The 22,360-nt window shown below is 19.1% G+C and overlaps 1 protein-coding gene across 1 annotated transcript; it reads left to right on the plus strand.

Moving 5' to 3' along the window:
- The first annotated feature begins 77 nt into the window (after window positions 1-77).
- LOC122503371 (vacuolar protein sorting-associated protein 29) lies at window positions 78-7,092 on the plus strand. Its single transcript, XM_043613878.1, has 4 exons — window positions 78-238; window positions 464-655; window positions 3,825-4,060; window positions 6,897-7,092. Exons 1-4 carry the CDS (start codon window positions 236-238, stop codon window positions 7,012-7,014), a joined length of 549 nt encoding a protein of 182 aa, XP_043469813.1. The 5' UTR covers window positions 78-235; the 3' UTR covers window positions 7,015-7,092.
- Window positions 7,093-22,360: the final 15,268 nt, after the last annotated feature.

The following is a 22,360-nucleotide window of genomic DNA, read 5'->3' on the forward strand; positions in this document are numbered from 1 at the left end:
AAAAACCAGAGAAAAACTAATTTACTCATTTTTGATTGGCTGAAATACTTTCCGGACAAAAAAATAATCATTTAAGGTTAGGTCACTCACCTGTCACTCCCACTTCCTGTTTGAGTTTTGACATTTTTACTGCTGTTTTCTTGGGTCTTTATAACATTTTAAAACTGAAAATACTCATTATTTTAAATAGTTACTTTTTATTCTTGTTACTAAAGTTGTGTTTTATTAGTCAAATATGGTAGGTGAATTGTCGAAATTTTTTACAGAGACTTTTATAAATTTTTGTGGTGAAGCCTTTTAAAATCTAACCTCAAATTTTATTGTATTTTATTTTCAAAAGCTGTTTTTGTCTATATCTGTATTGAAATTGTAATTTACAATATAAATTAAATATTGTTATAACTATTATTAATGATTATTATGAATTTTATAACAGTTTTGAATAATTTTGATTTAATTGCAGTTGGTACTAGTTTTGGGTGATTTACATATTCCACATAGATGTAGTAGTTTACCGAGTAAATTTAAAAAACTTCTCGTTCCTGGAAGAATACAGCACATTTTATGTACTGGAAATTTATGTACAAAGGAATCTTACGATTATTTAAAAACATTGGCCAGTGATGTTCATGTTGTGAGAGGTGAATTTGATGAGGTAAACAATTAAAAAAAAACGTATTTTTAAATATTTTGTACTTTGTTCTCAATTTCTATTTATTTTTCCAAGCGAATTTTTATAATTGTTCGATGAAAATAATTTTACATTTACTTTTCTTTAATCGATATTAAAACAATTTGTAAAAAATTATCGTTTTCCGCTTGAAAAGAAATGATTTTTTTCTTCAATCGTTAATTGTGAATTAAATAATTTTAATTAACAAATAACAAAATTTTACAATTTCTTGATCAATCAACATAAAAAATTTGCAAAAAATTATTATTTTCCGCGTGAAAAGAATTTATTTTTTTCTTCAATCGTTAATTCTGAATTAAATAATTTTAATTATCAAATAACAAGAATTTTTGAAAAATAATTAATTAAATTAATTAAACAAAAAATAATTCTTGATATTAATTTGTCTTCTATATTAACTTCTTGTAGTAATTTTTTCTTTTTAAATGCTTTGAATTTTAAAAATAATGCATTGAAAAATTATTAAATTCTAGAATTTAATTATTTATTTATCAAATTTATCAAAATTTTTTAATATAATTCAATTCTTTAGAAGTATTTTATTAAAATTTTTAAGAATAATTGAATTCTTTCGAAGAATTGTATTAAAATTTTTAAGAATTGAATTCTTTCGAGAAATTTTATTAAAATTGTATAGAAAATAATTGAATTCACGCGAAAAATTTTATTATTCATGAAAATAATGGAGTTTTTTCAATAATTTTAATTGAAAATTAAATTAACTAAATTTTATGAAGAATTTCTTTCAAGTTTTTAAAATAATAATGCTTGTTAATAATTTGTTAATAATTGCAATTAAATATTTGATACTTTAATTTTATTAAAAATATTTAAAATGTTTGAAAAATAATTAAATTCTTCCCAAAATTTTATTAAAATATTGAAAGTAATTGAATTTCTTAGATGCATTATTTAATTTTTTGAATATAAAATATTGACTGAAACGAATGTATAAAAAAATTAACATAATCGTAATTAATAATTTTATTATTAAATTTTATTAGAGGTTTTATGAATAATTAAATTTATTCAAAGAATTTATTTAAGTATTTTGTAAATAATAAATTTTTTATATAATAATTTTATTTGGAAATTTTCAAGGTAATTGAATTTTACGGAAAATTTCTTTCATATTTTTTTCAAAAAACGTGTTTGTTACTAATTGTTATTAAAAATTTTATTATTGTATTTTATTAAAATTTTTTGAAAATAATTGAATTCTCAGAATTTTTTACAATTTTTGAAAATAAGTGAATACTTTAGAGAAAGTTTATAAAAATTGTACTAAAAATAATTGAATTCTTATAGAACATTTTATCAAAATTTTGTAAGTTAATTTTTATTCTTACAAAAAATTTTATTAAAAATTTTTAAAATAACTAAATTTCCGCAAAAAAATTTATTATTTATGAAAGTACATAATAGAATTGTTTTAAAGACCTGCTTTGAATTTTTTTTTTAAATTAATGGAGTTCTTTTTAAATAATTTTAATTAAAAGATTAAAGTAACTGAATTTTATTACGAATTTCTTTCACGTTTTTAAAATAAAATGGCTTCTTAATAATTTATTAATAATTGCAATTAAATATTAAATTAAATATTTATTTCATTAAAATACTTGAATTTTATTAAATTTTTTAAAAAATAATTAAATTCTTCTCAAAATTTTATTAAAATATTGAAAAAAATTGAATTTCTTAGATGTATTTATTTAATCATTGGAATAAAAAATATTGCTTGAATTGAATACAAGGAATTTATTTTTTATTATTGAATTTTATTAGAGGTTTCATAAATAATTACATTTATTTGAAAAATTTCTTTGAGTATTTTGAAAATAATGAATTTTTCTAATAATTTTGTTTAGAAATTTTGAAAGTAATTGAATTTTAGGAAGAATTTTTTTCATATTTAAAAAAAACGTGTTTGTCACTAATTGTCATTAAAAATTTTATTAAAATTTTTTGAAAATAATTGAGTTCTTCCCAGAATTTTTTACAATTTTTGAAAATAAGTGAATTTTTTACAATTTTTGAAAATTGTACTGAAAATAATTGAATTCTTTAAATAAATTATTGAATTTTTTAAGTAAACTTTTATTCTTTCAAAAAATTTTATTAACATTTTTGCAAATACTTGAACCTTTTGCAGAAAGTTTATTAAAATTGTATAAAAAATAATTGAATTCTTGTGAAGAATTTTATCATTTATGAAAGTAATTGAATGCCTTAAGGTCATGTTATTCAGTGGTCACGTGCTCCATATAGTTTACTATGGGAACACGTGACCACTGAATAACATGACCTTAAAAGAATTTTATTATTTATGAAAATAATTGAATTATTGCGAAGAAATTTATAAAAAATTTGTAAATTCAATTTAATTCAATTTTTTTTTAATAATTGAATTCATTTAAAAAATTTTATTGAAAGACAGTAGATATTGAAAATAATTAAATTATAAAATATTTTTGAAAAGAATTGAAATATTGCCAAAAATTTTATTAAAATTTTTGAAAATAATTGAAATTTTGCGAAAAATTTTATTAAAATATTTGAAAATAATTGAATGTCGAAGAGGAATTTTATTATTTATAACCTAAATTAAAATTTTTAAGAGAATTTAAAAAAAAAATTTTAAACATAATTGTTTTTCTGCGAAGAAGTAATTAGGTATTACTTTTGAAAATGTTATTGTAATTCTGCATTCATTTGTAAAAACTCTAAAATTCAATTTGTTTAGTGTTTTTAACTAAAATTCTTCTGTAAATCCATTAGTTTTGATAATTAATTAAATATATAAAATTAAAAAAATTAACTAATTTCAGAAAAATATAGAAATAGAAAAAATGAAGGTTTTGTATTAAAAACTCAAAACTTTAATTTAGAGAAAATATTAAAAAATCAAAGAAAACACTTATGAGTTTTTTCCACTGCTTTCTCTAAAAACCTTAATTTAAATAGTAAAATAAATAATAAAATAATAAATATAAAAAATAATTAAAAATTGTAAAAAATAGTAAAATACAAAAATAAACAATAAATAAGTAAATGTAAATAGTTCTTATAAAAGTAATTTCAAAATAAGTACGTTAAGATTTAGAAATTAAAAATTTCTTCCTTTTGATAGAATTTAAATTATCCTGAGCAAAAAGTAGTGACTGTTGGACAATTCAGAATTGGATTGTCACATGGCCATCAAGTAGTACCATGGGGAGATCCAGAATCTCTGGCCTTAATTCAGAGGCAATTAGATGTTGATATCTTGATATCTGGCCATACACATAAATTCGAAGCCTATGAGCATGAAAATAAATTTTACATTAATCCTGGCTCAGCGACTGGAGCTTACAATCCACTTGATACGTAAGTTTTTCCTCTTTTATCAGTTTCAAAGCTGTTTACCTGAAATAGTCTCAGTCTTCCTGGAAAGCAAAAATATCAATTAAATTTAGAAATTTATATTTAAAACTAAAATTTTTTAAGTTTTAAATTTTTCATTGAGTATAAAGAATAAATTTGTTGCTCTCTTGAGTGGAAGTTTCGTTGTTTTTGCATTTTAATCGTAATTAATAAAACAATAAAATTTTTTAGCTAAAATCTTTTTTTCTTTTGAAAATTAATCCAATTTTTAATAAAAAATTAAAAATAGATTTGAAAGTGTATTCTCGACTTAAAACGAATTAATAAATTTTTAAAATGTGGATGTTTTATCTATAAAACTAATAAAAGTAGTACTTAGTCGCAATTTTTTTAACAATTTTCTAATGAAATATTTTCCGAAGAATGAAAAACAAAATTTTATAATTAAAAGTTAAACAATTTTTCAAAAAATTGCAATTATTTGAAAAACAACTCTAAAATTTAATTTGCAATCAATACCCGTAATCATATGGAAAAAAAATTTGAAAAATGAGTTATTTTTAATTTTTTCTAATGAAATACCTCTCGCAGAATGCAAAATAATTACACTGAAAAATGTTCATTGCTTTAAATTTTACTGCTCGTGCTTCGTTTAAAATGTTTTCTTTCATCAACAATTTTAATCGCTTCCCGTCGCCAATTTTCTTTGTTTTTCAATACATTTTTCATGATTTCGTTTTAAAAATTTATTTTCATATTTTTCTTTAGAAAATAAAATTTCTAAAATTATCAAAAATATATTTTATTAGTTTATTAGCTCCAATTTTTAATTTTATTTAAATTTGAATAAATTTAATTTCTTACTAGTAAAAGTCTGTTCCTTTAAAAATATGCTCCAATTATTAATTTTCTTTTAACTAGAATACTGTATTTTTATTCATTAAAGTTTAATTGTGTTAATTAAATAATTATAGTGTTAAATAATTTATTAAATAATTAAAGTGTAATTGCAGTTTAAAATCTGCAACAAGGTTAGAAAACTCAAATGACCCATGAAAGGCTTCCATGTCAGGGCTACGCTTTAAGGTCGAACAATTTTTACTAAAATACAGTAATACAATTTTTAATTAAAGTAAAAATTAGATAAAAATTAATAAAAATAATTTCTCTAAAGAGGAAACATAGTAAATATATTTAAAAATAAATCTATTTAAATAATTATTCGAATATTTCTGAACGTTTAAATGAAACGAACCACAAGTTCTAAACATTCAAGTGAACGAAATATTTTTTATTAAAAACATTTTCATAAATTACTAATTGCAATAAAAATTGAAGACTTAAATTTTACATGTAGAAACTTTATAATTAATTTTCTTGACAATGAGGGGCAAAATAATAATTGTAATAAAAACTCAATTTCAATGAATCAATTTCGATCATTTGAACGTTCAGAACCTTAGGATCATTAAATGAAGGAAATATTATTTAAATATAAATGTTTTTAAAAATTACTGACTGTAAGAAGAATCGAAAATGTAAATTAAACATTTTGAAAGCTAAATTAATTTTTATTAGGTGACTCAGTATTATTAAAATAAAATTAACTAATTTTTCAAAGTTTTTTTTACTTATTTATTTACGAGTATCGGTTGTAATTGAATTTGTTTAGAATTGTTTTTCCATAAATATTGCAATTTTTGAAACAAAGGTTTTAATTTTGTTGCATTTTTCGGAAATTATTTCATTAGGAAAAATTATAAACAACTAATTTTTCAAAATTGTTTTTCAAGAAAATGTGATTTTTAAAAAAACTGTTCAAATAATAAAATATTGTTATACTCTCTTTGGAAAAAATTTCATTAGTTAAAATTAAAAGCAATTAATATTTCAAATGTTTAGAATTGCTTTTCAAGAAAATACGATTTTTGAACAAATTTGTAATATTAAAAACTAATTTTTCAAATTTTTAGAATTTGTTTTTTCAAGAAATTACAATTTTTGAAAAAGTTGAAGTTTTAAATTTTACAAATTAATAGTTCAAAATCTTGTAAAAAGTATTAAAGTAAAAATTTTTAAGACTTTTTTCATAATTTTAATTCATTATATGGCTTAAAATTATTTGGTTCTGCATTGTCGGAAATTTTAATTTTCTTTTTAAACATTTCAATTTCTAAAAACAAAATAAAAATAACAGTTAATTTTTTTCTTTTAAATTTTTAATTTAAAATTCCACTTCTTTAACAATGTTTATCATTATTTATCGCCGATGTTTAAAAATACTTTTGCCATGGTTCTGAATAATAAATCGTTTGGATTTTTAAATATTTTAATTTTTTAAAAAAATTTTTTAAAACGATAGAAAAACACTTTATAAAAATTAATTTTAATTTTAATTTTTTTAAATTAATAGAATAATTTTGTATCTTAAAAAAATGGCAGAAATAGTAAAAAAGCGAACAGAAATAGATATTCGCCAACAATATGAATTTCGATGAGAGTTAAAAATTCATTGATCACGAAGTTTATATCATTTAAAAAAAAATTTTATAGACTTTTGTAAACAAAGAAATAAAATTGTATTTATTTTTACTTTACGTTAAAAATAGATAAAAAAAAAATAATTGCAAAAAAGTTAAGTTTCATTAAGTGAAATTTTTGGTTTAAAATACAATTGAAATTCATTTGTATTAAAAGTTTCCTTTGTTTGGCGAAACAAATTAGTACGTAAGTCATAAAATCTTCAAAATTTCTCTTGAATTTTTTTTCGACAGAGACTATAGCAGGTGATAAGTAGTTTTTTACAGTAATAATTGAAGAAAAATATTTTTTTCTATAGCTCAGTAATTCCATCATTCGTTCTAATGGATATCCAGAGTTCCACAGTCGTTACATACGTTTATCAATTGGTTGGTGACGAAGTTAAAGTTGAACGGATAGAATACAAAAAGAGCTAAGTTTAGATTGGAAAAAAGTGATATTTTTTTTGCTGCAATTTTTTTTCTCAATTCTTTAATATACATAAATGAATATTGCTTTATTGTATATTTTTTTTTCTCGCAATTTTTTAGCATATGAATTGATTTTTACAAATTTTCGCAAATATTTATACAATTGCGTTATAAGACGCATAATGAGAGGCTTACGGCTTCTATAATGTAAATATGTCGGTGTAAAAAAAAATAACTATCTGAGAGGGACATTTATTTATCGAATAATCTCAGTTTTTAGATATATTATTATTGGTATTATGAGATTTTATCATTTATATTGATTTTTAACTTTAATAATTATTTTATCTTAAAGAATGGATATACTATAAAATTTAGTAAACAAACGTAAATTATAAATATTGATAAGATAATAAATAAAACGTTATGTAATTTATCTGTTTTTTGTCTTGTGGTGCGTGCAGAAAAAAAATTGTTTTTCCTATTTTTAGAAGAAACACTTCAATTTTTCAAAGTGTTGATAACAAAATAAATTTTATTTTTTTTTTATTAAAATTAATATTCTTGTTTTATAGTCGAAAGAAATGAACTATGAGGAATAAACAGGCCTCGTAAATTATGATTTTTTTTACTTTTTTCGATTTATTTTCAAAAATTACGACTTTTTCAACTTTTCTTCCAAATATTGCAACAAAATATCATATATTTCGTATAAAATGCAATTGTTTCGATTTTTATGATGTGAAAAATAACTACAGACAAATCTTTCGAAAATTATTTTCGAATCATTTTTCTAATTAAGTTTTCGAAATGTGCAATAAAAATATTATTAATAATTGAAATGTTGTAAAATTTAATTCGAAATAATTGATATTTTCAAGTTTTTTATTACAATTTTTCAGAATCAAAAGTTTTGAAGATTTTTAATTGCAAATTTTGAAAATAATTGAATTCTGAAAAATTGTAATATTTTTATTCTAATCTTTTAAAATTCAATGATTTTCAATATTTTCAATTAAATAAATAAATTTTTGAAAATTCAAATACATACAAAAAATAATTTTGAAATTTTTTAGAACTATTTTCAATATTTTGGAGAAAACAATTATTTTCAATATTTTTAATTAAAATTCTTCAAAAAGTTGATTTTCAAAATTTGTAATAAAATCCTTTGAAAAAATCAATTATTTACAATTAAATTTTATAAAATTTCAATTATTCAAAAAATAATTGAATCTTAAAAAAATATATATATCTTTGTAAGATTCAATTATTTTTTGAATAATTGAAATTTTGTAAAATTTAGTTGAAAATAATTGATTTTTTTCAAGTAATTTACTTATTAAAATTTTTGAAAATCAACTTTTGAAGAATTTTAATTGCAAATTTTGAAAATAATTGAATTCTGAAAAATTGTAATAAAAAATCTTCAAGTTTAAATTTAAAAATGAAAATTAATAAAAATTAGCTTCTAAAAATTATAATTAGAATATTTTTGAGAAAAATAATTCACAGAATTTTTTCATTCTAATTTTTTAAAATTCAATTGTCTACTATATTTTCAATTAGGGGAGAGTCTCCAGTTGTGAGACACCTCCAGTTGTGAGACAGTCAATTTTTTTTAACATGCAATATTAAAAAGCCGATTGGTTTATATAAAAACATTTCTTTTTATATGAGCCAACTTTTTCGTGTACGCCGAAGCGGATATATAAACTGTTTTTGTTAAATACCAACACTGTGTGTGATAATCGACTAAAAAGCGTTTTTTCAATAAATACAAAGTACTTTTTTTCCAAGTTAATTAATTGGAAAAGGTAAATGTAATGCATTTTCTTTTAGTGTTTTCCTTATATTTTGTGATGCAATATTGCATTGTTCCAATCTACGGTTGAAAATAATTTAATTTTCCTTTTTCAAAATAGCGCCAATTTCTGGGTGTGAGACACAGCATATCACCAGTTGTGAGACGGTGTCAACACCCATCTGGGCAGCATAAAAAATACGACTTTGCAGGCATACTATTTAAATGTTGTTTTGATTTTTTTTCTAGTATTTTTGGGCATGTCAAGTGGAAAAAAGTCAATTGATTCAGAAGAAATCAATTTTAATGCTCTTGTTCAAGCTCATAAATTGTGTTTATTTGATAGTCACATTTTGGCGAATAAATATTATTATTTAGTATATAATAATATATATTATTAATATATTTAATTATTTCTACTAAACATAACGTTTTATGTCAAACTTATTAAATTTTAGCAATTTTTAATGAGTGTCTCACAACTGGAGACATTTTTTTTTTTTGAAAAAAGCGATGTGCTCGGAAAATGTATCGTAAAATTTTTTGAGTTCATCGAAACACTATACTTTCTTTTAATAAAAGTTGCGTATTTCTGTTACCTTTCGAACGGTGTATTTTATTAACAATTTCGTTTACCCGTTTACAATTTACGGGTCAAAAATGAAACCCGTCTCACAACTGGAGACTCTCCCCTACATATTTGCGAAAATTCAAATAAATCGGTACAAAAAATAATGAAATTAAAATTTTTAGAATGATTTTTATTTAAAACTTAAATATTATAATTTAAATTTTTAAATAAAACAATCATGTTCAAAATTTTTAATTAAAATTCTTCGAAAAATTAATTAGTTTTTTCTTAAGTTACAAATAAATTCTTTTAAGAAATTCAATTACTTTTTAAAAACTACATTACAATATTTTTAAAAAACTAGTTCTTAGAACTATTTTCTTTTTTTAAGATTCAATTATTTTTTGAATAATTTAAATTTTGTAAAATTTAAATGAAAATAATTGATTTTTTTAAGGATTTTATTACAATTTTTGAAAATCAACTTTTTGAAGAATTTAAATTGCAAATTTTGAAAATAATTGAATTCTCAAAAATTTTAATGAGAATGTTTTCTTAAAATTGTTAAAATATTTTTTAAAAAAATAATTCTTATAGAATTATTCCATTCTAATTTTTTAGAGTTCAATTTTATTTTCAATATAATTGTTTAATTTTTTTTACGAATTTTGGCATTTCGAAAATTCAACTACATACAAAAAATATCATTAAAATTTTTTTGAATTTTTTTTAATATCTTGAAGAAAACAATCATTTAAAATTTTTTAATTGAAATTATTCCAAAAATTAATGACTTTTTGTTCAATTATACAAAAATTCTTTTAATAAATTCCATTATTTTCACAATATTTTTTAAAATATAATTCCTAGAATTGTTTTTTATCATAATTGTTTAAGATTCAATTATCTGCGAACAATGTAAATTGAAATTTTTCAAAAATTTACTTTTTTATATTATTAAAATTTCGGAAAAATTATTCTCATGTTTATAATATAATTAAAATTCTTCAAAAATTTGATTGTTTTTTCAATATTTTTCAAGAATTCCATTTTTTTACTAAAAGAAGATATTGACATCAATTATTATTTAAGAAATTTTTTATTTAAATTATTTTTAATTATTTTAAAAAGATTTTACCTTCAATTGTTTGGGAATCTTTCAATTTTATGTAATAGAAAAACTATTGCCTTTTAAAAATTATTTAAAAATAATTTTAAAATTAATTTTAAAAATTTCTTTATTATAATTTTTTTTTTAAAATATTATACCTTAATAACTTTTGAAAGAAAGTTACGGTTGCAATTATTGCAAAAAATTGAATTTTTGTGTTTGAAATTTAAATAATTGAATTTTTGAAGAACTTTCAGAAAATTAAAAAAAATAATTGATTTTGAGATGAAGTTTAGTTGAAAATTGTAAAAAGTAATTGAATTTTGGAAAGGTTGTAATTAATTGTAATTTTTTGAAATTAGTAAATATAAATTTCTTATTTTAGAAAGTTTTAAATCGAAATTTAAAAAATTTTATTATGGAAAAAAATATTGTATTTAAATATATTTATTTAACAAAATTATTCAATTTTTGAATAATTGAATTTAGAAATCAGTGCGAGAAGGGAAATTCAGGGAAATACAAAATGAAATTTTTGTGACAAATTTTTGAATTAAATAAAATACTTTTTCGATTTTTTTTTTGTATTTTTAATTTTTTAATTGAACAAAGAGACTTTTTTGCGTTTTAAAGTCGATCCGGGGCCTGAATAAATATTTAAAAAAAATTATTTTTCTCTTTATGTTATAATATAAATTATTATTTTTTCTTATCTATTTGTAAGTAACTTTTTTTATCGTAAGACTTAAGGAAAAAGTCGTTATTTTACGTAAAAATTGTAATATACGAAAAATAGTAAATTTTAGGTAGAAAAATTAAAATTAAATATAATAATAATTAAATTAATTTTTTTAATAATTAATTTTATTTATTATAATAATTATTATAATTATTATATAATTATAATAATTATTATATAATTATAATAATTATTATAATAATTATAATTTATTTTAATAATTATATTTATTTAGACTAAAATGTCGAGGAACTAAAATAATTTGGAAAGAATAACAAATTTTTGCCAAAGTGAGAAAAAAGTTGAATAAAATTGAAGACAAAAGAGGATTACAATTTATAATGAGATTTTTAAAGTCTCTTTCCTGTTACTTCATCGCGATAGGAATGAAAATAAACGTGATTCTTGTTTCCCTTTCACTCGTATCACGATGGGAGATAATATCGCAAAAGCCCATGAAAATGAAATAATCGATCTCGAGGACATCGTCCTTTTTAAGTTTTTATTCTTTATAGAATTTGCATTTCAAGTTTTCGCTGTAGGCATATCGATCCTTGGTATTTTGTTTACGAGTTTCCACGCTTGCGATTTTCCAGCCATGCTGTTGGTCACGTACAGTCATAATATGACCTGGTTAAAGTGACTGGTAGACGTGCATTTTGTCCGACTGTTTACATCTAACATTAATGTATAATTATAGTTTCCGCATATCTGTATTTTTTTTATCTATTCACGCAAATCACCTACGCGCTTGATAAGAACTATTATCTCTCCTTCTTGTACAGCTTCATTTATACAGTTACAAAATTATTGCCGCGCAACGTCATATTTTTGACCTCTTCTCATTGCGAAGAGATGAGATTAATTTTTATTTCGAATATAATGAAAGAGACTTTGTATTTATATCGACTTGTAGGTATTTATATTTAAATATACTGCATAGTCTGTTGAATAAATAGAATTTGAAATTCTAATAAACAAATGGCAATTGACTTTCTAAAGCAAATTACAGAATATAGTCAACAAAACAGACGTTCAACATTATAATCAGTATTCAACACCTCTAATCAAGGTGTTCTGGTATTTTTTTTAAGATGAGGTTTATGTTTACAAACTTTTAAATAGAAAATTAATTCTGGATTATTGTTTTCTGTTCTACGCACGAAGAATTAGAATTACAAATTTAGTTCAAATTTGGTAAGAGGTTTAAGATGGAAGCAAACTGGTTCGCCTAAACAAAACAAAAAAGAATTAACGCGTATTTTACGTTGATCTTATATACGATTTTTTGTCAAATATTTCGTAAAGTTTATTATATAAAATAATAATACTAAATAATAATAATAGGTAGTAAAAATAATAATAATAATAATATTAATAAAAAATTATTGTAATACTGAACTTGACAATAAACCATAAAATAAACTTTACGAAATATTTGCCAAAAAATCGTATACAAATGTTTCGTAAAATTTATTATAGAATTTCAACAAATAACGCTTTTTTAACGAATAATTTTTAATTAGTTAGACGTTCAAGGCGATCAGAGAGGGGTTATAATTTTTTAGAATTACAGGAATTACAGTTTTCTTGACGGAAAATCGGAGACGTTAAAGAATAAAAAATACGGAAATGACGACGAATTGTTACAATCACCAAAACGAAGACAGGAAACTTGGATGACTTGGTATTTACAAAGAACGACAAATATTGACATTTTTTTTAAATTTCGAGTATATTCAGGATATTTTTAATAACAGGTAAGCAATTTTCACAGTAATAATTAATTTCAAATAATTTCAGAAGTTTCACCAAATTAAAGGGAGGATACACCGACAGTTTTAAATAAAAGTTCCACAAAAATTATTTGTAAGGTAATTTTTTGAGAGGAATTCAAACTGGAAACCTGAAAAACCTGGAAATGTCAAGGAATCTTATAATCAGGGTGTTTACTCGTCCTTGAAGTCCTGGAATTCCTGGAAATGTCCTGGAATTTGAAAAAATGTTCTAAAATGTCCTGGATTTCGAACTTTTGTCCTTGAATTTTCCATATTTTACTTTTCAATATTCAATAATTTAAAAATTTTACTCAAATTTAAAAAAAATAATTTTTTTGATCCATCAAAAAATAATTTCAATTTGTCATTTGATTAAAGAAACTGGTATCTACAATATTGATTTTTAACTCTTTTTATAATAAAATAAATATTTTTTCAGTAATTGCATGTTTTTTAAAATTGAATTTTTATGAAGAATTTTATCAAAATTTTTAATAACAATTGAATTCTTTCGTCGAATTAAAAAAAAAATTGTAAGAATAAATGCAATTTTCTATCATTTTATTTAAAATTTTATAAAAATAATTAGAATTCTGCGATAAGTTTTGTTATTTATGAAAAATAATTAAATTCTTGCAACGAATTTTATTAAAAATCTTTTTAATGAATTGAATTCCTGTGAAGAATTTTATTTGTAAAAATAATTGAATTCCAGAGAAAAATATTATTATTTATGAAAATAATTAATTTCTTTTGAAGAATTTTATTCAAATTTTTTTAAATAATTGAATATTTCAGAATGTTTAAAAACTTTTTAAAAATAATTAAATTTCATTAAAAAATTGAAAATAATTAAAATCTGACAAAGAGTTAAAAAAAAATTTTTTCATATAATTGAATTCCTGTAGAAATGTTTATTTTTCAAAGAAATTGAATTCTTGGGAAGAATTTTATTAAAAATTTCTTAAATAATTGAATTGCTTAGAAGAATTTTATTTTTTACGAAAATAATTGAATTGTTTCGAAAAGTTTTACAAACATTTTTGACAATAATTGTATTTGTAGAAAATTGTTGTATTTCACGAAAATAATTGTATTCTATGACCGATTTTATTATAATTTTTCAAATTTATAAAGTATTTTATCAAAATTTTTAAAAATAATTGAATTCTCAAGAAAGAAAATAATTAATTTCAAGCGAAGAATTTTATTCAAATTCCTTTAAATAATTGAATTCCCATAAAAAATGTATTATTTGTGAAAATAATTGAATTCTTAAGAAAAAATGTATTGAAAACAATAATTGAATTGTATAGGAAAATATTATTAAAATTGCAATTTAATGAACTAAATTTTGTAAAGAATTTTGTCAACATTTTTTCAAATAATAGAATTATTAAAAGAATTATATTTAAATTTTTCGAAATACATAATTGAATTTCTCAGACTATTTTTTTCAATTTTCTTTATATATTTGAATTCTTTCGAGAAACTTCATTAAAAAATTTAAAATAATTGAATTGATGCGAAGAAATTTGTAAAAGAAATTGTTAAGTAATTGAATTCCTGTTAAATTTTTATTAAAATAGTAGATATAAAAAATAATTGAAATGAAGAAAATTTTTGAAAATAATTGAAATTTTGTCAAGAATTTTCAAAAATTTTTTGAAAATAATTGAATTTTGGATGAAGAATTTTATTATTTATAAAGATTTTAATATTAATTTTTGAATTAATTGGAACCAAAAAAATTGCCTAACAAAATAGAAATTAAAATTCTTTTAATATTTTTAAAAATAATAATTCGATAATAATAATTGAAGAACGCATTTGAAAATTTGATACAATTTACTATTTTTCAAAGTTGGTGAATTTCAGTGAATTTCACGTTTATATTCAACGATTTCTAAGAAAAAATAGTTTTCTATTTAAAATTTTTAATACTTTTGCAAAAAAACAAAATTTTTTTCACAGTTTTTTTTACCAATAATTTAAAAAAGAGAAAATTTGTAAACAAAACGTTTTATTGTTTTCGGCTTGAAAAATAATTTTTTCATGCAATCGTTGGTTATAAACGTTATGAACTTCAACGACGTAATTTTCAGATAATTGAGCGAAATAAAATAATAAATTATCGGTTCGATATCTTTAAGAAAATATTGTTTATATTCATTTTTTTATATTTGAATATTAGTTTGTTTTTTTTCTAACTAATTTTAAATCATGGCTTTTTCTATATAAAAAATAAATAATATTATATTTTAACTTTTAGATTGTAAGAGTACTATGTATGTACGAAAGGGCTTGTTCCGTATACTTGTTAAATAAATAAATAAATAAATATTTAAAAACCATGAATTTTTACTACTTTAGGAGAATTTTTTTTGAAAAATTTTTTCTTTCGAAGAAAATAATAATTTTTTTATATTAAAAAATAAAAAAAAAATTCAAATTCATGATTTGAAATTAGTCAGAAAAAGAAACAAATGGATTGTAAATTTAAACATTGAATAACAATAGTATTTTTTAGCATTCGTGGACAAAAAACAATTTTTAAAAAATTTTTTGAAATAGTAAAAATCAAATTTTTTATTCAGCAATTTTTTTGTGGATACAAAAAACATATTTTCTGCAGAATTACGCATGAATTTTAAAATTTATAAATTTTGAGGAAAAATAAAAATTGAAAACCAAAAGGAATCAAGATATTTTCTGACCTATTTAATTTTTTGTGATTATTGAATTCATTACAAAAAATTACCTTAAAAATAATTTTATGAAATATTTAAAATTTAAATATTTTTTTGATACATAGTTAAAAATATTAATGTACCCTCCCCTTAAAAAATAATTTAATTAGTCAATTATTTAATTAACAATTTAATTAATAATATAATTGACAATTTAATTAATAATATAATTAACAAAATAATTAATAATATAGTTAATAACTAATTAATAGTAATTAGTAATTAATAAATAAAATTAATAAATAAAATAATAATATAGTTAATAATTAATTAATTAAATCAATGATTTACTTTAACAGTTGGAGTTAATTAAAAAAAAGTTTTATTCAGCATCAGCCGTTAATAAAAATGCTAACATAAACATTAACGTAACATAATTCTTGCACTGAAAATAAAATTGCATTAAGAAGTTAAAAACAAAATTTTTGCAAGATAATTCCTTTTACAATATTCAGTATGCAAGATAGTGCTTACTCAAAGTGTCGCGCAACTTAATACCATAAATGAATTCACTGGATATACATATTATCTTGCACTGAATATTGAAGAATAAGAATTATTTTGCACAAATTTTTCATTGTTATTTTCATACTGAACAATTTTTTCAATTATGTTATAATAATTATAATTATTATAATTATTTTTTTTCTCCGCAGGGAGGGAGAGAGGACGCAGATGTTGACACTTGCTCTAAAAAAAAAAAATGCATACCATCTTTTTTTTATATTATGCTTATGTTAACATTTCTTATGAACGGAGGGCGTCAATTCACCTTGAAATTAACGAGTTTTAATTTTTTCAAGAAGATGACAAATGCGACCGATAAAATCAGTCTATCAGAAAGTTTACAAATTAATGATTAAAAAAAGAACTTGTTTGCCTCACGGAGGAAACTGAACAAAGAGATTTTTACTTCTTTTGTTGTTGAATTCAAATTGTTTGAATTTTTTTCACAATTTTTACTATTTCCAGAGCAAATTTTAGTGTTTTCGAAGAAAATTTTACTTATTTTATTATTAACTCGTGTCATTATTATTAACTTCAGAGATTATTAATTAATAATAAAGTATAATTGAGTAAAAGTTTACAAACAGTAAATTTTATTAATAATAAACTTTACTAGTAGTAAATTCTGCGAATAGTAAAATTTTCACTTGGGCGAAGTTTACAATAATTCTTGATCAACAATTTGAAAAAGAAAAATTTGTACCTGAACAAAAAATATTATTGATTTTTGTGTAAAAAATTATTTTCTCACCAAATCGTTGAGTCATAAACGTTGGGAATAACATGAACTTCATTGAAGTGTAAATTTTACTATTTCCAAAGAAAATTTTAATGAAATTAGTAAAATTTACTTCGAATATAATAAGAGTTAACTTTGTAAAATTGACTAATTTTACTATTTTGTAAAATATACACTTATGGGTAAAATTTGCAACGTTTATGATCAACGATTTGGAGAAAAAAATACTTCTTACACCAAAAATAAAAATATTCTTTGTTTACAACTTTTTCTTTTTCAAATTGTTTATTAAGAAATATTGTAAAAAATTTTTTATACAAAAATTTGAATAAAAAAATATTTTTTCTTCAAAATTGTTACTAATAAACGATGGGAACTTCACTGTGAATTTTAATTTTAATTAAATTGAACTAAAAATAGTAAATTAAATTTAAATTCAAACAGTAAATTTAAATAATCAAAATATAGATTTTAATCTAATCAGATTTTCTTGGATTTACTTGGATAAAACTAAGTTTTTAAATTTAAATTAAATTTTGTTTAAAGTAAATTAAATAAAAATTAAAGTATTAAATTAAATTTATAGAAAATAGTAAAATTCAATTTTTAAATTAAAATTGCAAATTTGAATAGAAAGAGTAAAATTTTCTTCAAACTTAGTCAAAGTTACAAAATTAAATTTACTTCACTTGCATGCGGAAGTAGTAATTAAACTCTGTCAACTCATGGGAAAAAAATTACAATATTTATTTATTATTTCTTAATTTAATTAATCTATATTAATAAATCGTTGCATTTAAAGTTGTTGGGTAATTTTTTTTTTTTTTTTTTTTTTGAATTTTAAAAATATTGAAATTTTAATTTAATGCTTTGAGGACTAAAAAATCAGTTAAGCAAAGTTGTTTTCAATTAAAAATATTCCTTTTACATTATTTCTTATTTATTTCTTAACTATAATTTTGAATCTGAAATAATTAAATTTTAATAAAGAAATTTATTCAAATTTATCAAAATTACTAAATTTCCTGCGAAAAATGTAGATAAGGAAATTTTTAAAAATAAGTTAATTCTTACGAGAAGTTTAATTAAAAAAATATTTCAAATATTTAAATTCTTCTAAAGAGTTTTATCAAAATGTTTCAAAATAATTGAATTTCCGTGAAGAATTTTATATGTAATTAACATTTTTTTTAAATAATTTAATTCTGTGGGGGAATTATTTCAATTTTTACAAATAATTAACTTCTTTCCAGAAGTGTCATTAACTATTTGAAAATAATTAAAATCTTTGTAAGGATTTTATTAAAATTGTATTAAAAATAAAGTAAAATTCTTATGAAGAATTTTACCCAAATTTTTCAAAATAATTGAATTTTTCCGAAGAGTTTTATGATTTAGGAAAAGAATTAAATTTTTTCAAAGTATTTTATTAAACTTTTTTCTTTATAAAGAATTGCATTGAAATTTTTTAAAATAATCAAATTTCTGCGAAGAATTTTATTAAAATTTTAAATTCTTGAAAATAATTTAATTCGCTTTGAAAAATTTTATGAATTATGAAAATAATTCAAAATTTGCTAAGAATTTAACTAAAGTTTTGAAAATAATTGAATATTTTCGAAAACTTTAATTCAAATTTTATTGAAAATATTTTAATTCTCATAACAAATTTAATCAACATTTTTTTAAAATAATTGAATTTTTGCGAAGAATTTTATTAAATTTTTAAAAACAATTCGATTCGTTTGCAAAATTTTATTGAAATTGTATTGAAAATAATTAAATTCCTTTGAAAATTTTTATAAATTATATAAATAATTGAAATTTTTCGAAGAATTTAATTAAAGATTTTGAAAATAATTGAATTTTTTCGAGGAATTTAATTAAATATTTTGATTCTCATACAAAATTAAATGAAAATTTTTCAAAATAACTGAATTTTTGCAAAGAATTTTATTAAAATTCTTCAAAATACCTAATTAAATTCCTGCAAAAAATTTAATAAATTATGAAAAGAATTAAAATTTTGCTAAGAATTTAATTAAAATTTAATTAAAATACCAAATGAAGTAATTAAATAATTTTAAATGAATTAAAATAATTAAAATTAAATTTTTTCGAGGAATTTAATAAAAATTGTATTGAAAATATTTTGATTCTCATAATTAAGGAATTTAATCAACATTTTTAAAAATAATTGAATTTTTGTGAAGAATTTTATCAAATTTTTAAAACTAATTGAATTCTTTTGAGAAAATTTATTGAAATTGTATTGAAAATAATTGAATTCCTGCGAAGTATTTTATTATTTAAGAAAATAATTGAAATTTTGCGAAGAATTTAATTAACGTTTTTGAAAATAATTGAATTTTTTTGAGAAATTTAATTGAAATTATATTGAAAATATTTCAATTCTCATAAAGAATTTAATCGAAATTTTTCAAAATAGTTGAATTCTTTTGAGAAATTTTATTAAAAATAATTGAATCTCTATGTGAAGAAATTTAATTAAAAATTTTTGTAAATAATTGAATTGTTTCGTATTCTATTAAAAATATTTCAATTCTCATAGGTAAAGAATTTAATCAAAATTTTTCAAAATAATTCAATTCTTTTTAAAAATTTTATTGAAAATAATTGAAATTTTGCTACGAATTTTAATTAAAGTTTTTTGAAAGAATTAAATTTTTTCGAATTCTATTGAAAATATTTCAATTCTCATAAGTAAAGAATTTAATCAAAATTTTTCAAAATAATTTAATTCTTTCTAAAAATTTTTATTGAAAATAATTGAAATTTTGCTAAGAATTTTAATTAAAGTTTTTGAAAATAATTAAATTTTTTCGAATTCTATTGAAAATATTTCAATTCTCATAGGTAAAGAATTTAATCAAAATTTTTCAAAATAATTCAATTCTTTTTAAAAATTTTATTGAAAATAATTGAAATTTTGCTAAGAATTTTAATTAAAGTTTTTGAAAATAATTGAATTTTTTCGTATTCTATTGAAAATATTTCAATTCTCATAGGTAAAGAATTTAATCAAAATTTTTCAAAATAATTCAATTCTTTTAGAAAATTTTATTGAAAATAATTGAAATTTTGCTAAGAATTTTAATTAAAGTTTTTGAAAATAATTAAATTTTTTCGAATTCTATTGAAAATATTTCAATTCTCATAGGTAAAGAATTTAATCAAAATTTTTCAAAATAATTCAATTCTTTTTAAAAATTTTATTGAAAATAATTGAAATTTTGCTAAGAATTTTAATTAAAGTTTTTGAAAATAATTAAATTTTTTCGAATTCTATTGAAAATATTTCAATTCTCATAGGTAAAGAATTTAATCAAAATTTTTCAAAATAATTCAATTCTTTTAGAAAATTTTATTGAAAATAATTGAAATTTTGCTAAGAATTTTAATTAAAGTTTTTGAAAAAAAAAGAATTTTTTCGTATTCTATTGAAAATATTTCAATTCTCATAAGTAAAGAATTTAATCAAAATTTTTCAAAATAATTTAATTCTTTCTAAAAATTTTTATTGAAAATAATTGAAATTTTGCTAAGAATTTTAATTAAAGTTTTTGAAAATAATTAAATTTTTTCGAATTCTATTGAAAATATTTCAATTCTCATAGGTAAAGAATTTAATCAAAATTTTTCAAAATAATTCAATTCTTTTTAAAAATTTTATTGAAAATAATTGAAATTTTGCTAAGAATTTTAATTAAAGTTTTTGAAAATAATTGAATTTTTTCGTATTCTATTGAAAATATTTCAATTCTCATAGGTAAAGAATTTAATCAAAATTTTTCAAAATAATTCAATTCTTTTAGAAAATTTTATTGAAAATAATTGAAATTTTGCTAAGAATTTTAATTAAAGTTTTTGAAAATAATTAAATTTTTTCGAATTCTATTGAAAATATTTCAATTCTCATAGGTAAAGAATTTAATCAAAATTTTTCAAAATAATTCAATTCTTTTTAAAAATTTTATTGAAAATAATTGAAATTTTGCTAAGAATTTTAAAGTTTTTGAAAATAATTGAATTTTTTCGTATTCTATTGAAAATATTTCAATTCTCATAGGTAAAGAATTTAATCAAAATGTTTCAAAATAATTCAATTCTTTTTATAAATTTTATTGAAAATAATTGAAATTTTGCTAAGAATTTTAATTAAAGTTTTTGAAAATAATTAAATTTTTTCGTATTCTATTGAAAATATTTCAATTCTCATAAGTAAAGAATTTAATCAAAATTTTTCAAAATAATTTAATTCTTTCTAAAAATTTTTATTGAAAATAATTGAAATTTTGCTAAGAATTTTAATTAAAGTTTTTGAAAATAATTAAATTTTTTCGAATTCTATTGAAAATATTTCAATTCTCATAGGTAAAGAATTTAATCAAAATTTTTCAAAATAATTCAATTCTTTTTAAAAATTTTATTGAAAATAATTGAAATTTTGCTAAGAATTTTAATTAAAGTTTTTGAAAATAATTAAATTTTTTCGAATTCTATTGAAAATATTTCAATTCTCATAGGTAAAGAATTTAATCAAAATTTTTCAAAATAATTCAATTCTTTTAGAAAATTTTATTGAAAATAATTGAAATTTTGCTAAGAATTTTAATTAAAGTTTTTGAAAAAAAAAGAATTTTTTCGTATTCTATTGAAAATATTTCAATTCTCATAAGTAAAGAATTTAATCAAAATTTTTCAAAATAATTTAATTCTTTCTAAAAATTTTTATTGAAAATAATTGAAATTTTGCTAAGAATTTTAATTAAAGTTTTTGAAAATAATTAAATTTTTTCGAATTCTATTGAAAATATTTCAATTCTCATAGGTAAAGAATTTAATCAAAATTTTTCAAAATAATTCAATTCTTTTTAAAAATTTTATTGAAAATAATTGAAATTTTGCTAAGAATTTTAATTAAAGTTTTTGAAAATAATTGAATTTTTTCGTATTCTATTGAAAATATTTCAATTCTCATAGGTAAAGAATTTAATCAAAATTTTTCAAAATAATTCAATTCTTTTAGAAAATTTTATTGAAAATAATTGAAATTTTGCTAAGAATTTTAATTAAAGTTTTTGAAAATAATTAAATTTTTTCGAATTCTATTGAAAATATTTCAATTCTCATAGGTAAAGAATTTAATCAAAATTTTTCAAAATAATTCAATTCTTTTTAAAAATTTTATTGAAAATAATTGAAATTTTGCTAAGAATTTTAAAGTTTTTGAAAATAATTGAATTTTTTCGTATTCTATTGAAAATATTTCAATTCTCATAGGTAAAGAATTTAATCAAAATGTTTCAAAATAATTCAATTCTTTTTATAA

Source organism: Leptopilina heterotoma, unplaced genomic scaffold, assembly GCF_015476425.1.
Source record: "Leptopilina heterotoma isolate Lh14 unplaced genomic scaffold, ASM1547642v1 Lhet_26, whole genome shotgun sequence".
NCBI classification, from domain to species: domain Eukaryota; kingdom Metazoa; phylum Arthropoda; class Insecta; order Hymenoptera; family Figitidae; genus Leptopilina; species Leptopilina heterotoma.